Genomic DNA, 18,314 nt, shown 5'->3' on the forward strand with positions numbered 1-18,314 from the left:
TACGTTAGTGTATGAGGAGGGGTAGGATTAGGATATCAATCCGCATCATACATATTATACGTTAGTATATGAGGAGGGGTAGGATTCAGATATCAATCCGCACCATACATGTTATACGTTAGTGTATGAGGAGGGGTAGGATTCGGATATCAATCCGCATCATACATATTATACGTTAGTATATGAGGAGGGATAGGATTAGGATATCCAGCCGCACCATACATGTTATACGTTAGTGTATGAGCAGGGCTAGGATTAGGATATCCATCCACACCATACATGTTATACGTTAGTCTATGAGGAGATGTAGGATTAGGATATCCATCCACACCATACATGTTATACGTTAGTGTATGAGGAGGGGTAGGATTAGGATATCCATCCGCACCATACATGTTATACGTTAATGTATGAGGAGGGGTAGGATTAGGATATCCATCCGCACCATACATGTTATACGTTAGTGTATGAGGAGGGGTAGGATTAGGATATCCATCCGCACCATACATGTTATACGTTAGTGTATGAGGAGGGGTAGGATTAGGATATCCATCCGCACCATACATGTTATACGTTAGTGTATGAGGAGGGGTAGGATTAGGATATCCATCCGCACCATACATGTTATACGTTAGTGTATGAGGAGGGGTAGGATTAGGATATCCATCCGCACCATACATGTTATACGTTAGTCTATGAGGAGGTGTAGGATTAGGATATCCATCCGCACCATACATGTTATACGTTAGTCTATGAGGAGGTGTAGGATTAGGATATCCATCCGCACCATACATGTTATACTTTAGTGTATGAGGAGGGGTAGGATTAGGATATCCATCCGCACCATACATGTTATACGTTAGTGTATGAGGAGGTGTAGGATTAGGATATCCATCCACACCATACATGTTATACGTTAGTCTATGAGGAGGTGTAGGATTAGGATATCCATCCACACCATATATGTTATACGTTAGTGTATGAGGAGGGGTAGGATTAGGATATCCATCCGCACCATACATGTAATACGCTAGTGCATGAAGAGGGGTAGGATTTGGAAATACATTCGCATCATAGATGTTATACGTTAGTGTATGAGGAGGGGTAGGATTAGGATACCCATCCGCACCATACATGTTATACGCTAGTGCATGAAGAGGGGTAGGATTTGTAAATACATTCGCATCATAGATGTTATACGTTAGTGTAGGAGGAGGGGTAGGATTAGGATATCTATCCGCACCATAAACCTTATACGTTAGTGTATGAGGAGGGGTAGGATTCGGATATCAATCCGCATCATACATATTATACGTTAGTATATGAGGAGGGGTAGGATTCAGATATCAATCCGCACCATACATGTTATACGTTAGTGTATGAGGAGGGGTAGGATTCGGATATCAATCCGCATCATACATATTATACGTTAGTATATGAGGAGGGATAGGATTAGGATATCCAGCCGCACCATACATGTTATACGTTAGTGTATGAGGAGGGCTAGGATTAGGATATCCATCCACACCATACATGTTATACGTTAGTCTATGAGGAGATGTAGGATTAGGATATCCATCCACACCATACATGTTATACGTTAGTGTATGAGGAGGGGTAGGATTAGGATATCCATCCGCACCATACATGTTATACGTTAATGTATGAGGAGGGGTAGGATTAGGATATCCATCCGCACCATACATGTTATACGTTAGTGTATGAGGAGGGGTAGGATTAGGATATCCATCCGCACCATACATGTTATACGTTAGTGTATGAGGAGGGGTAGGATTAGGATATCCATCCGCACCATACATGTTATACGTTAGTGTATGAGGAGGGGTAGGATTAGGATATCCATCCGCACCATACATGTTATACGTTAGTGTATGAGGAGGGGTAGGATTAGGATATCCATCCGCACCATACATGTTATACGTTAGTGTATGAGGAGGGGTAGGATTAGGATATCCATCCGCACCATACATGTTATACGTTAGTCTATGAGGAGGTGTAGGATTAGGATATCCATCCGCACCATACATGTTATACGTTAGTCTATGAGGAGGTGTAGGATTAGGATATCCATCCGCACCATACATGTTATACTTTAGTGTATGAGGAGGGGTAGGATTAGGATATCCATCCGCACCATACATGTTATACGTTAGTGTATGAGGAGGTGTAGGATTAGGATATCCATCCACACCATACATGTTATACGTTAGTCTTTGAGGAGGTGTAGGATTAGGATATCCATCCACACCATATATGTTATACGTTAGTGTATGAGGAGGGGTAGGATTAGGATATCCATCCGCACCATACATGTAATACGCTAGTGCATGAAGAGGGGTAGGATTTGGAAATACATTCGCATCATAGATGTTATACGTTAGTGTATGAGGAGGGGTAGGATTAGGATACCCATCCGCACCATACATGTTATACGCTAGTGCATGAAGAGGGGTAGGATTTGTAAATACATTCGCATCATAGATGTTATACGTTAGTGTAGGAGGAGGGGTAGGATTAGGATATCTATCCGCACCATAAACCTTATACGTTAGTGTATGAGGAGGGGTAGGATTCGGATATCAATCCGCATCATACATATTATACGTTAGTATATGAGGAGGGGTAGGATTCAGATATCAATCCGCACCATACATGTTATACGTTAGTGTATGAGGAGGGGTAGGATTCGGATATCAATCCGCATCATACATATTATACGTTAGTATATGAGGAGGGATAGGATTAGGATATCCAGCCGCACCATACATGTTATACGTTAGTGTATGAGGAGGGCTAGGATTAGGATATCCATCCACACCATACATGTTATACGTTAGTCTATGAGGAGATGTAGGATTAGGATATCCATCCACACCATACATGTTATACGTTAGTGTATGAGGAGGGGTAGGATTAGAATATCCATCCGCACCATACATGTTATACGTTAATGTATGAGGAGGGGTAGGATTAGGATATCCATCCGCACCATACATGTTATACGTTAGTGTATGAGGAGGGGTAGGATTAGGATATCCATCCGCACCATACATGTTATACGTTAGTGTATGAGGAGGGGTAGGATTAGGATATCCATCCGCACCATACATGTTATACGTTAGTGTATGAGGAGGGGTAGGATTAGGATATCCATCCGCACCATACATGTTATACGTTAGTGTATGAGGAGGGGTAGGATTAGGATATCCATCCGCACCATACATGTTATACGTTAGTGTATGAGGAGGGGTAGGATTAGGATATCCATCCGCACCATACATGTTATACGTTAGTCTATGAGGAGGTGTAGGATTAGGATATCCATCCGCACCATACATGTTATACGTTAGTCTATGAGGAGGTGTAGGATTAGGATATCCATCCGCACCATACATGTTATACTTTAGTGTATGAGGAGGGGTAGGATTAGGATATCCATCCGCACCATACATGTTATACGTTAGTGTATGAGGAGGTGTAGGATTAGGATATCCATCCACACCATACATGTTATACGTTAGTCTTTGAGGAGGTGTAGGATTAGGATATCCATCCACACCATATATGTTATACGTTAGTGTATGAGGAGGGGTAGGATTAGGATATCCATCCGCACCATACATGTAATACGCTAGTGCATGAAGAGGGGTAGGATTTGGAAATACATTCGCATCATAGATGTTATACGTTAGTGTATGAGGAGGGGTAGGATTAGGATACCCATCCGCACCATACATGTTATACGCTAGTGCATGAAGAGGGGTAGGATTTGTAAATACATTCGCATCATAGATGTTATACGTTAGTGTAGGAGGAGGGGTAGGATTAGGATATCTATCCGCACCATAAACCTTATACGTTAGTGTATGAGGAGGGGTAGGATTCGGATATCAATCCGCATCATACATATTATACGTTAGTATATGAGGAGGGGTAGGATTCAGATATCAATCCGCACCATACATGTTATACGTTAGTGTATGAGGAGGGGTAGGATTCGGATATCAATCCGCATCATACATATTATACGTTAGTATATGAGGAGGGATAGGATTAGGATATCCAGCCGCACCATACATGTTATACGTTAGTGTATGAGGAGGGCTAGGATTAGGATATCCATCCACACCATACATGTTATACGTTAGTCTATGAGGAGATGTAGGATTAGGATATCCATCCACACCATACATGTTATACGTTAGTGTATGAGGAGGGGTAGGATTAGGATATCCATCCGCACCATACATGTTATACGTTAATGTATGAGGAGGGGTAGGATTAGGATATCCATCCGCACCATACATGTTATACGTTAGTGTATGAGGAGGGGTAGGATTAGGATATCCATCCGCACCATACATGTTATACGTTAGTGTATGAGGAGGGGTAGGATTAGGATATCCATCCGCACCATACATGTTATACGTTAGTGTATGAGGAGGGGTAGGATTAGGATATCCATCCGCACCATACATGTTATACGTTAGTGTATGAGGAGGGGTAGGATTAGGATATCCATCCGCACCATACATGTTATACGTTAGTCTATGAGGAGGTGTAGGATTAGGATATCCATCCGCACCATACATGTTATACGTTAGTCTATGAGGAGGTGTAGGATTAGGATATCCATCCGCACCATACATGTTATACTTTAGTGTATGAGGAGGGGTAGGATTAGGATATCCATCCGCACCATACATGTCATACGTTAGTGTATGAGGAGGTGTAGGATTAGGATATCCATCCACACCATATATGTTATACGTTAGTGTATGAGGAGGGGTAGGATTAGGATATCCATCCGCACCATACATGTAATACGCTAGTGCATGAAGAGGGGTAGGATTTGGAAATACATTCGCATCATAGATGTTATACGTTAGTGTATGAGGAGGGGTAGGATTAGGATACCCATCCGCACCATACATGTTATACGCTAGTGCATGAAGAGGGGTAGGATTTGGAAATACATTCGCATCATAGATGTTATACGTTAGTGTAGGAGGAGGGGTAGGATTAGGATATCTATCCGCACCATAAACCTTATACGTTAGTGTATGAGGAGGGGTAGGATTCGGATATCAATCCGCATCATACATATTATACGTTAGTATATGAGGAGGGGTAGGATTCAGATATCAATCCGCACCATACATGTTATACGTTAGTGTATGAGGAGGGGTAGGATTCGGATATCAATCCGCATCATACATATTATACGTTAGTATATGAGGAGGGATAGGATTAGGATATCCAGCCGCACCATACATGTTATACGTTAGTGTATGAGGAGGGCTAGGATTAGGATATCCATCCACACCATACATGTTATACGTTAGTCTATGAGGAGATGTAGGATTAGGATATCCATCCACACCATACATGTTATACGTTAGTGTATGAGGAGGGGTTGGATTTAGATATCCATCCGCACCATACATGTTATACGTTAATGTATGAGGAGGGGTAGGATTAGGATATCCATCCGCACCATACATGTTATACGTTAGTGTATGAGGAGGGGTAGGATTAGGATATCCATCCGCACCATACATGTTATACGTTAGTGTATGAGGAGGGGTAGGATTAGGATATCCATCCGCACCATACATGTTATACGTTAGTGTATGAGGAGGGGTAGGATTAGGATATCCATCCGCACCATACATGTTATACGTTAGTGTATGAGGAGGGGTAGGATTAGGATATCCATCCGCACCATACATGTTATACGTTAGTCTATGAGGAGGTGTAGGATTAGGATATCCATCCGCACCATACATGTTATACGTTAGTCTATGAGGAGGTGTAGGATTAGGATATCCATCCGCACCATACATGTTATACTTTAGTGTATGAGGAGGGGTAGGATTAGGATATCCATCCGCACCATACATGTTATACGTTAGTGTATGAGGAGGTGTAGGATTAGGATATCCATCCACACCATACATGTTATACGTTAGTCTATGAGGAGGTGTAGGATTAGGATATCCATCCACACCATATATGTTATACGTTAGTGTATGAGGAGGGGTAGGATTAGGATATCCATCCGCACCATACATGTAATACGCTAGTGCATGAAGAGGGGTAGGATTTGGAAATACATTCGCATCATAGATGTTATACGTTAGTGTATGAGGAGGGGTAGGATTAGGATACCCATCCGCACCATACATGTTTTACGCTAGTGCATGAAGAGGGGTAGGATTTGTAAATACATTCGCATCATAGATGTTATACGTTAGTGTAGGAGGAGGGGTAGGATTAGGATATCTATCCGCACCATAAACCTTATACGTTAGTGTATGAGGAGGGGTAGGATTCGGATATCAATCCGCATCATACATATTATACGTTAGTATATGAGGAGGGGTAGGATTCAGATATCAATCCGCACCATACATGTTATACGTTAGTGTATGAGGAGGGGTAGGATTCGGATATCAATCCGCATCATACATATTATACGTTAGTATATGAGGAGGGATAGGATTAGGATATCCAGCCGCACCATACATGTTATACGTTAGTGTATGAGGAGGGCTAGGATTAGGATATCCATCCACACCATACATGTTATACGTTAGTCTATGAGGAGATGTAGGATTAGGATATCCATCCACACCATACATGTTATACGTTAGTGTATGAGGAGGGGTAGGATTAGGATATCCATCCGCACCATACATGTTATACGTTAATGTATGAGGAGGGGTAGGATTAGGATATCCATCCGCACCATACATGTTATACGTTAGTGTATGAGGAGGGGTAGGATTAGGATATCCATCCGCACCATACATGTTATACGTTAGTGTATGAGGAGGGGTAGGATTAGGATATCCATCCGCACCATACATGTTATACGTTAGTGTATGAGGAGGGGTAGGATTAGGATATCCATCCGCACCATACATGTTATACGTTAGTGTATGAGGAGGGGTAGGATTAGGATATCCATCCGCACCATACATGTTATACGTTAGTCTATGAGGAGGTGTAGGATTAGGATATCCATCCGCACCATACATGTTATACGTTAGTCTATGAGGAGGTGTAGGATTAGGATATCCATCCGCACCATACATGTTATACTTTAGTGTATGAGGAGGGGTAGGATTAGGATATCCATCCGCACCATACATGTTATACGTTAGTGTATGAGGAGGTGTAGGATTAAGATATCCATCCACACCATACATGTTATACGTTAGTCTATGAGGAGGTGTAGGATTAGGATATCCATCCACACCATATATGTTATACGTTAGTGTATGAGGAGGGGTAGGATTAGGATATCCATCCGCACCATACATGTAATACGCTAGTGCATGAAGAGGGGTAGGATTTGGAAATACATTCGCATCATAGATGTTATACGTTAGTGTATGAGGAGGGGTAGGATTAGGATACCCATCCGCACCATACATGTTATACGCTAGTGCATGAAGAGGGGTAGGATTTGGAAATACATTCGCATCATAGATGTTATACGTTAGTGTAGGAGGAGGGGTAGGATTAGGATATCTATCCGCACCATACATGTTATACGTTAGTATATGAGGAGGGATAGGATTAGGATATCCAGCCGCACCATACATGTTATACGTTAGTGTATGAGGAGGGCTAGGATTAGGATATCCATCCACACCATACATGTTATACGTTAGGCTATGAGGAGATGTAGGATTACGATATCCATCCACACCATACATGTTATACGTTAGTGTATGAGGAGGGGTAGTTTTAGGATATCCATCCGCACCATACATGTTATACGTTAATGTATGAGGAGGGGTAGGATTAGGATATCCATCCGCACCATACATGTTATACGTTAGTGTATGAGGAGGGGTAGGATTAGGATATCCATCCGCACCATACATGTTATACGTTAGTGTATGAGGAGGGGTAGGATTAGGATATCCATCCGCACCATACATGTTATACGTTAGTGTATGAGGAGGGGTAGGATTAGGATATCCATCCGCACCATACATGTTATACGTTAGTGTATGAGGAGGGGTAGGATTAGGATATCCATCCGCACCATACATGTTATACGTTAGTGTATGAGGAGGTGTAGGATTAGGATATCCATCCACACCATACATGTTATACGTTAGTCTATGAGGAGGTGTAGGATTAGGATATCCATCCACACCATATATGTTATACGTTAGTGTATGAGGAGGGGTAGGATTAGGATATCCATCCGCACCATACATGTAATACGCTAGTGCATGAAGAGGGGTAGGATTTGGAAATACATTCGCATCATAGATGTTATACGTTAGTGTATGAGGAGGGGTAGGATTAGGATACCCATCCGCACCATACATGTTATACGCTAGTGCATGAAGAGGGGTAGGATTTGGAAATACATTCGCATCATAGATGTTATACGTTAGTGTAGGAGGAGGGGTTGGATTAGGATATCCATCCACAACATAACCGTTATACTGTACATTTCTGTGTACGAGACGAAGTATCACTTGAACTTCAGCGGTTGTTACAATCTGGAGTCATTGAAAGAACAGATGCTCCCCCATGGGTTTCCCCATAGTTGTCACCCGCAAAAAGGGTGGAGGAATTAGACTGTGTGTCGATTTACCGGAGCCTAACAAAAGCGTAATCATGGTTCACAGCTACTTGGACGATGTCATAGTGCATGGTGCATCACAAACCGATCATGATAAGCACCTTAAAGAAGCTTTACAACGTTTCACTGAATTCGGACTTCAGCTTAATCTGAAAAAGTGCGCTTTCAACCAGGAAAGTATCACATACCTCGGACATGTAATTTCCGAAGAAGGACTGCGACCTACACCCAGTCATATCACTGCTATTGCAGAGGCCCAGCACCTCGAGACATGCCCGCTTTGCCTTCCTTTTTGGGTCTTACTTCATGGTTCAGAAAGTTTTTTCCACACTATGCCTCAGTTGTGGAGCCTTTGAGAAATATTCTTTGTCTTGGAGCCCAGGCCAAATTTACCTGGACCGATGAAGCTAAGGACAGTTTCCTAAATCTGAAAGTTATGCTCGTGAATAGCCCAGCTCTCTCGATTTTTGACCCAAATTTATCTACCTTTGTAACTACAGATGCTTCAGGTTATGGACTAGGAGGAGTTTTAACTCAGCTGCTTCCTGATAATAGTGAGAGAATTGTGGCATTTGCTTCTCACACACTGACACCAGCTGAGAGGAAGTATTCTACTGTCGAAGAGGAGACATTGGCATGCATATGGGCAGTGGAAAAGTGGAGAACGTTCTTGTGGGGGGGCGGCGATTTACTCTCAGAACGGATCACAAGGCATTACGACACTACTGGCCACTATGGGCATGAACCGAGCTGGTATGAGAATTGCCCGCTGGTCCACGAGGTTTATGTGCTTTCAGTATGATGTTACACACCGGCCTGGCATTAAGAATCAGGTAGCCGACTGCCTATCACGTATTTGCTGTGCTCTCTAGACGATGAGCATGTCGAAGGACCTGCCCTCGTGGAGGAAATATCTCCCCTGCATACTGCAGTGCCAGTGGCAGAGTTCATGACGGAATGTGAGTCGTGTACCCAACTGTTACAGCTGCAGGCCAGAATGCAAACCGGTTTGCTGCAAGCAAAAAAAGATGTTTCTGTGGATATGGTTCCGTACTTCATGGTGAAGAATTAACTTGCGGTGGAAGCCCCCCTTGTCTTCCGTGGGTCGCGTCTGATTGTGCCAGTTTCACTTTGTATGAGGATTATTCACCTCCCTCATGAAGGACATCAGGGTATTGTGTGCACCAAACCGAGGCTACGGGAACTGTATCGGTGGCCCAGCATGGATTGTCTAGTGAGTTTAATTCTGTCCTCTTGTGTTGAATGTCAAAGCAGTGACAAGGCTGCAAAAATATACACTCCCCCAATGCAATCCATGGAGATTCCGAATGGACCATTCCAACGCATTGCTCTCGACATTGTGGGACCATTTGACTGCGGCCCCCCTGACTGTCTGTTTGCAATCACAATGATTGATTAGTTTAGTAAGTGGCCAGAAGTAGCATTTGCAGCTAATGTGACTATGGAGACTGTACTGTCATTTCTGCAGTGCGTTTTTGCAAGAGAAGCAGATCCAAGTACAGTGTCTACAGACAATGGGCCGCAGTTTACGTCCACTGCATTTTCGGATTATCTCACAGAAAGAGGAATCAAACACATTCGTACTACCATCCACCACCCCCAGGTAAAGGCCGCTGTAGAAAGGTGCAACAAAGTTTTGAAGCAGTGTATTCAATGTGCTGAAAAAAACAGTTGCCTTGGAAATCTGCTGTAATTACGATGCTCCAAAGTTTTCGAACTACGGCTCATGCCACTACAAACGTGTCACCTTTTCAACTGTTTCAAGGCCAGCTAATGCGTACAAAATTAGATGTCTTGCCTATTCTGAGGAAAGAGGAGCATTCTAAGGTCAGGGAGAGAGTGGAGCACTGCCAACAGAAAAGCAAGCACTACACCGACTACAGACGTAATGCAGGCACCACAACCATAAAACCTGGAGACCAGGTTAGAGTCTTAAAGCCTTTCCGAGTGAGGAAGGGAAAATCCCAGTTTACTGATCCACTGCTGGTACAAACACAGATTGGGCCAAACACCTTCGTGTTGAGAGATGGGAAGTGGTGGAATGCAGCTCGGTTGTCACCCTGTCCAAGAAGTACACAGGTGTCCATTACTGAGGCTCCTGAGATGGTACCCAGTTCACTGAGGATGAGTACAAGGGAGAGAAACCCACCATCGTGAACTAAAGATTATGTAATGGATGCAAAATAATTTACTGTTCTGTGTTGTACTAAAGGATTCAATTCACAGCAAGGAAATTTGAAGATAAATGTTAGTGACGTTTAAACTTGTTACTTCAATAGGTGTAAAGTGCTTTGTGACAATGACTGTTTTTAAAACTGCTATATAAATAAAATTGAATTAAATTTAATTGAATTGAACTGAATGGTGAGCACTGGGGTTAATATGTTCATGAAAAAAGAAGAAGAGAGAAGACGGGACTGTGTGTTTGTGTTTGATAACTTCTTAAACATTACAATTGGCCTCCCTGCAGAATCTATACAAAAGCTGCAGTATATTCAGAACCCAGCAGCTTGAGATCTCATTCACACCAAACGCTCCGCTCACATCACAGCCATCCTCTCTCAGCTACACTGGTCACTGGTTCCGTCTCAGATCAAATTGAAAATAGTGCTTCTCACTTATAAAGCTCTGCAAAACCTCACTACCTCAGTGAGCTCTTGACTCCCTGCTCACCCTCTCGCTCTCTCAGATCCTCTAATAATAATCTCCTCACTGTTCCACACACCAGACTTTCCACCATTCATATCTGAATTAAAGACATTTCTTTTCCTTGAACATCTCTCTTCTGTCTTTTCCTCCTTTACTGATCACTGATCTCTCTTTCTTATTGTTTTAATGTAAAGCAACCTTGGGATTGTGGAAGGCGCTATATAAATGTAACTATATGTATAAATGTAACTATAGATGTATTATTCGTCATTATAATTTGTGGCAACACCACCGACTTATATGACATAAGGCTGTAGCTTCTTATTTGTTTAATAAATATGGCAGCATATATTGGAAAAGTATCAAACATTGTGATGTGATTATTTTCCAATAATAATGCAGCCCTAATTTAAATAATCCTCATTTCTTATCTATTTAAAACCGTCCCCTTTCAGGCAGCTGGGCACTGGAGCAGTTCAGGTTAAGCACCTGTCTAAAGGTAAACAGGCCGAGCTTCTCCCGGGACTTGGGCTGGAAAACTTTAGGTTACAGGTCCTTGTCTTACCCACCCTGCTAAGGACCGGCCCTCTTAACTGGGTTACTGCATGGGGGAGTAAGATGGGGATTCAGGTGGGAATCGGGCTCTGATTTAAAGTTATTTTAAAACCTGAGGTCCTGAGAGTGACAAAATCACCTAAAGTCTGTACAGTAATAAGATGAAAAATGAGCAGTTTGTGCTAAAACACTGAAGTATGTTTGGCATCTTCAAAGATGCACCACAGTGTGTTTAATATTTTACCAGGAGCTGCTGCTTCATCCTGCTTTACTTTAATGTTTAATAACCATTAATTACACTTAAACTCACCTGTTAGTGCAGCCAACATAATAATGGGAAATGTAGCTCTCAGAGTGAAGTGAATAATCAGCTGCCTTGTATCTGCAAAATGAAAACAAGTTATTTTTTAAATAAAATAAAAATGGGATTTATAATTGTATGTTAAATTCAACCCATTAAACATTATGACAGCTATCCTTAATTATAGGAACATTATTTAACAATGTCAGACCATTAATGACCAATCATTCATTTAGAACAAATTAAACAAAAATATATCATATCTGACCATGAACTGTTAGATGATCATTTTACAAACATTAGCAGCAGAAGATCTTTATTCAAAGTAAAAGCCTCTGTTACCCACATTACAGTGTAAGAGCTGGACAGTGCAGTGTTACAACCCTGATACCAACAGTAACTGGGCTGCAGGAGAACCAGCAATCATATGGAAACAACTCATAGAAAATGTACTGATGGATTTATTACAATGAAGTAAAACATTTTAATGCATATTTCATAAACTACAGAAATTTGGACTAATAGAAAAATATTCATTCCTAAATTCTTCTGTTGCTGTGCAAATACATCTAGTGATGCTCCTGCACTCATCCTCAGTGATGTTCCTGGAATCACAGGGTGTTTCGGGTCTTTCAGCATCATACACCCTCCTCCAGGTGACCCGGCTGGGGCTGATCAGACCCCAGCTTGTGTCCAGGTGGCTGACTGGCTCCTCTGCCCCCATGACTCCCCTCTCTTCAGCCACAGCCATCTTGAGCCTTTCTCTGCCACTTTGATGGTGCTGCAGCTCTTCTCTTCCTCTCACCTTCAATACCCAAAAGCCTGAAGGCTTTAGTTAAAGATCAGGCTGCAAAGCCCCTGCAGCCGACCTCCATAGGGAGACACCTTGCTCTCCATCCACCTTGGTCCAGGACACCTGCTGAGGTTCTTGCAGCAGATCTTGGTTGCTCCCCAGCACTGATGAAGGTGATCACCAGCCTGGAGGGGCAGGAACATTTAGCCCATTCCACTCCTGAGCTGAAGGCTTTAGCAGTGACCTTCAGGACCTGGTCTTGCCTCCAACAGCGCCAACCCTCACTCAGTGCCTTTGGGCAGTATTTCAGGATGAGCTCCAGGTTCCTTGCTTAGAACACAGAGGACAGGCTGGTGTCTCTCCCTTGCCCCCCCCTGCCCCCCCACCCATTGGATTGGCTGGGGAGCATCATAAACAACTTGGATGAGGAATTTGATGTTGTGTAGCTCAGCTTTCCACAGCTCAGCCCAGGTCACCTTCTTCTCAACCATATTTTCCCATCTTGACTAAACCTCCTGTTGCCTTATTCCCACCATCCAACACAATCTCTCCTCTTTTACTGCTGCTCACACTTCCTGCTGGACCAGGAAGTTTTCCTCCTTCCCTTGTGTGATTAAGGTGGGATGTGGAGAAGGATCCTAGTCCAGCTCAACCTTGCATCACCACTCCTACCATTTTCAGCCTTAAACTTGGCTTGCAAAACCATTATGCCAGCTCTGGCTACCTTCAGATCGTTTGACCCTCTGTCAGAGGCGGACATTTCAGGTCCAGAAAGTAAAAATCCAGACGAAGATTTTGTTTCAACAACCAGTTGAGTATTCTGTGTCTGTGACTCTATACTCAACTGGTGGGTTGAAACAAAATCCTGGTTTGGATTTTTACTTTCTGGACCTGAAATGTCTGCCTCTGCCCTCTGTACAGCAACACTTTCCCAGCTCTTGTAACCTTGAACTCCTCTTCCAAGGATTGGCAGTCACAGGTTGTTTTGATGACCACAGAGAGCCATGCTGCTCAGGAACTTTGAAAGGCCTAGTCCTTCTTTTAGACCCTCTGTACTCTTGTTCAGCAGATTTTGTGAGCATGTTCATGGTGACAGAGAGCAGGATCACAGAGATAATGCAGCCTGTGATGGTCCTGGTCTCAGCCTTATTCCAGCCTGATATAGCAGCTCCTGAGGAGGCTCTCAGCCTCACACTGCTGCAGGAATCCGCAGTGAGATCTCTGACTACTGAGGACACGATGTTCCACCAGAGGCAGCTGCACCAGCTTGTGAGGAATTGAGCCTTATGCATTTTCCAGGTCGGGCCACAGGACTGACAGATTGTCTTTGTTCTCCCAGCCTCCCTGATCAGCTGTGTCACCATTAGTGATGTGCAGATCGGCTCTGACTCTATCCGAATCCACATGTACATATAAATCATCCACCTGCCACCCACCCGAATAAAGTATCAGAGACCGGCCCCCGATCACACATTACCAGTGTTTCTCAGTGGGAAACATGTAAGTATGATGATCTGATAACATGTTACACTGAATTAAGCTGGTTTTAAATAAATAAACATTAACTTAAAGTGAAAGTTCTTCTTTCAATGGCACCAGCCTGAACACAGACTGACATCTTTACTCCCGTCAGACTATAACTCTGCATGTCATCTTCCCAAATACAGAGCATTAAGAATACTAATACCATGTTACACATGACATTACCAGCACTTCACTCGTCATGGTAACTATTTCACTAAATCACTCCAACACATAACTTTTCTATCCTTTCTTTTTATTTGTTTTTAATTCTCTTTATTTGATTTTCACTCGTACCATTATTGCCTCCATTGCTGTTTAAGACAAATGGACCCACAATGGGAGTCTAGTCTGCTAATTCGCACCTGATGTAAAATTAAGCTTAAAATACATTCACATTTTATAGAATGTAATGAATGTTTTCCTCATTTATGACATATATCACCTATGCACAAACTTTCTGTTATTAATCAGAATAGTAATTTATATGAATCTGCCTGCTGCAGTCTACTGTATCACTGTGCTGCACTCTCCCAGGTCCTGATCTCTTGCTGGGTCACTATACATCTGCTTCAGATGCTGGTCCATCTCCTCCTGTGAACAGGCCAGCTTGCTGCTATGCTTCTGCCCTAACAGGTCCTTCATGAACCTGAAGGGCTTGGTGATGAATGCAGTGCTTTCAGGCTCTTTCGCGGCGTCGTCTCCGATGCCCCTCTGCCCGCTGGACCCTGATCTTCTTGTGTAGGATGTACATCAGCTGAGCCAAGTCGCTGTTCTCCTCTTCTTTTGCCTGTTTGTATTGGGACCTGAGGGTCTCCATCTCCTGCCTGATACTATGGATCTTCACTGCTCTTTGGTTCTTTACATATGGTCCTTTGGAAGCTCTCAGCTGCTCTTCTCCAAACTGCTCTGACACAGTGCTGACAGTGATCGCTGTCTTGGTCAAACTAATTTTAAACATCTGTCTTTATTTTAGTTTTTTTCCCCAAACAGTGACAACCTCCTTTCATATGAAATGTAGGAAACAGGATGAGAAACATGGAAATATGTAAACATACCTAGGAATGATTTCCGATATGGAGCCATAACAAACAACAGCAGGATATTCATCAGACTGATGGCAGGATAAGTAACAGCCTCTTCTGTGGATCCTGGGAAACAGGTAACATTACGTTATATTTATTTAGCAGAGTGAAGCAGGGTCAGAACATACCGGGAGCAGTGGGGGGTTCAGGTCCATGCTGAGGGGCCCATGTGTAAAATCACTCTAAATCTGAGATTTGAACCAGCGCAGGGAACCACCCCCACCCAGCCCCTGAGGTGTCACTGATAAAACTGAAGGAATCTTTTCCTTACAGTATTTATGTGTGCAGCCATAGAATCGTTCCCCAGTTCTGAATGCAGCACTAATATCTGCAAATATCTAAAATTATATAATTAGTCACAAGGAGGCGCTGTCTCTGCTGATGTTAAATATATCTTTATTTCATCACCGTGTGTTTAATCTCCCTGTTCTTGTAGGTAATCCAGAAAAGCAGATGCTCATTTTAAGTAAACAAAATGATCCTACACAGACTCACAGTATCAATAGAACAATCTTTTAGGAAATACATATCAAACTATAAATAACTATGAGTTCATTTATGAAGGAAACTTATTCACCTTATAAGTGAATCATCACAGTACAGATTACAAATACTAAGTATCAGCCTCAGATTACAGAGTCACTCATTTACATAATTAATTCCCAGCAGGTTGCTGTTTATGCTGCTGCTGTTTATTTCTTACTGCCTGCACAACAAATACAATAAAATCTGTCTCTTTGTAAAGCTTCTTTAAACCATATTCAATGGGCTCACCTTCAGTTACACCCCACAGGATGAAGGCGACGGAAACCATGATTGGTGGAACTGTGAGATATGAACAGTGACTCAGCAGAGCCTGTTTGCTTTTATCTATAGACAGAAAGTAGAATCAGATTTAACCACATGATCTTTATCATTAGGTGACGATTCATGCAAAGTTTAATGATCTACAGCCATCCTCAGATGCTCATTCACACCTACAGACACACAGTACAGACTGTCAGTCTCACCAGATGCAGATCCTACATTATTTTAGTATAATTTCAATGAGGACATCAGCTTTGGTTCATTGTATTAGTTTGCAGGGGTTAATAGTAATAAAACTTTCTGAAATGATTCATATTCACAGAAATGTGTTTGTTACCAGAGACACAGGATCAAAGTATGTTAATTACATCACAGTTAAGCCCTGCAGTGGACAGACACCCTGTGTAGATACAGTCCTGCCTGATGCCCCATGTCTGCTGAGATGCCCTCTACAGGATAAGTGGCTGCAAACATCGATCCACTGATGTCATCATTATTACTAGAAATGACAGAGCAGATGCTACACTTACCTTCCTTTATTAAATGCCTGACAGATAAAGCACCAGTAAGTAGGACTACAGGTGTGACAGCGATGCACAGCCACAGAATCATCCAATGCAGGGATGAATAACCTAAAATATTCAGAATTACATTCCATTAGTCATTTTCTAAAATAGGCTTGTTAGTCTCACAAAGTGGAGCAGAAATTTATGATTAAATCTTTGTCTATAAGTGTGTGATTCCTAACTGTTCTCCAGCCTGAAAACAAACAGATCTAATATATAAGATTTTCCATATTCCCATATATGATTTTGATATATTTACACAACATGTGGCAAAGGGCATTTTAGCTTTATTACTCAGTCATACAATGTTATGGACAGTTAATATAATACTGTGTTATTACTACATTTTTCCCAGTGACACTCTCATGGTCTCTGTAGCTTCTAAGTGAATATTAATAATAAACCATAATTACACATTACACTGCATCACTCTAATATAATACCTGTTATGACAGAGCTGAAAACTGCACTAAAACTGAAGCCTGAAACAAATAATAATTCATTAATTTAATGCATTTTGTGTTTTTAAATTGTACTAAATTTCAACATTTCTACGGTTACACTGAGCAGATTAAACTCTATGGCATTTTGCATAAAGGTCAGTCTACAGCAGTATGACTGAGTCTTAGCAGAATGAAAATGTGATTCAATAACATAAAACTATGTTGAGATGCATGTTAAAACCAGCCCTTCTAGTGACTCACCCAGTGCTGCTATCCTGGCAGTTGTACTGGCAGAATCAGTATCTGAGTGGACTTCACACCTGAACTCTCCTTTGTCTTCAGTCCTGACTCTCCTCAGTTTCATTGAGAAGTTTCCTTTGGGAATTTCCTCAGTGAAGAATTCAGCTCTTCCAGAGTATCTCCCATCCTGTGACTCTGGTCTGTTCTCTCCATCAGCATACAGAAGCACCAAGATGTCACCGTCATCGTCTGTCTTTCTCCATTCCACATGAAGCTCTGTCACATTAACATGGGTGTCCACAGAGCAGCTGAGAGTCACATCCTCTCCAGCATGTGCATAGACAGGCTCATCTGCACCTGTCACCACCAGCCGCTCTGGAACAAGAACCGGAAGATTCACACAAGCTGGGAATCTAACATCTGTGTGTTTTTCCCTCCTATTTAAAGGGGAAACTTATATGTTCGGGGTAGTGCAACATACTTGTTCTGAGGGCAGAATGAAAAGTGATTGGTTCAGAGAGATAACCAATCAGATTATAGAGGACGTGGGTTGAAGACATCTGATTGGTTTGTCCTGCCTCTTCTAGTTGTTTGAACCCACCAACTTTCTACAATCTGAGTGACTATGAGCGACTATTGCTACATAAAAAGAAACACAGAGTCCCATCGTGTCTCGTTTGGTAATACAAAGCCCATCC

The 18,314-nt window shown here is 42.3% G+C and overlaps 2 protein-coding genes across 2 annotated transcripts in view; both read right to left on the reverse strand.

Annotated features, from left to right (window-relative positions):
- Positions 1–18,314, reverse strand: part of LOC125705360 (uncharacterized) — a 311,911-nt gene that overhangs the window by 130,541 nt on the left and 163,056 nt on the right. The window lies entirely within an intron of this gene.
- LOC125705348 (uncharacterized) overlaps positions 1–18,314 on the reverse strand; it is a 99,443-nt gene that overhangs the window by 48,218 nt on the left and 32,911 nt on the right. Inside the window, exons 3-7 of the mRNA XM_048971877.1 lie at positions 17,638–17,991; positions 16,898–16,999; positions 16,335–16,430; positions 15,534–15,626; positions 12,171–12,242 (exon numbers count right to left, since the gene is read on the reverse strand). Of these exons, the coding sequence (XP_048827834.1) occupies positions 12,171–12,242; positions 15,534–15,626; positions 16,335–16,430; positions 16,898–16,999; positions 17,638–17,991 (717 nt within the window). The remainder of the gene's footprint in view (positions 1–12,170; positions 12,243–15,533; positions 15,627–16,334; positions 16,431–16,897; positions 17,000–17,637; positions 17,992–18,314) is intronic.

This window comes from Brienomyrus brachyistius, chromosome 12 (assembly GCF_023856365.1).
Source record: "Brienomyrus brachyistius isolate T26 chromosome 12, BBRACH_0.4, whole genome shotgun sequence".
Classification (NCBI taxonomy): domain Eukaryota; kingdom Metazoa; phylum Chordata; class Actinopteri; order Osteoglossiformes; family Mormyridae; genus Brienomyrus; species Brienomyrus brachyistius.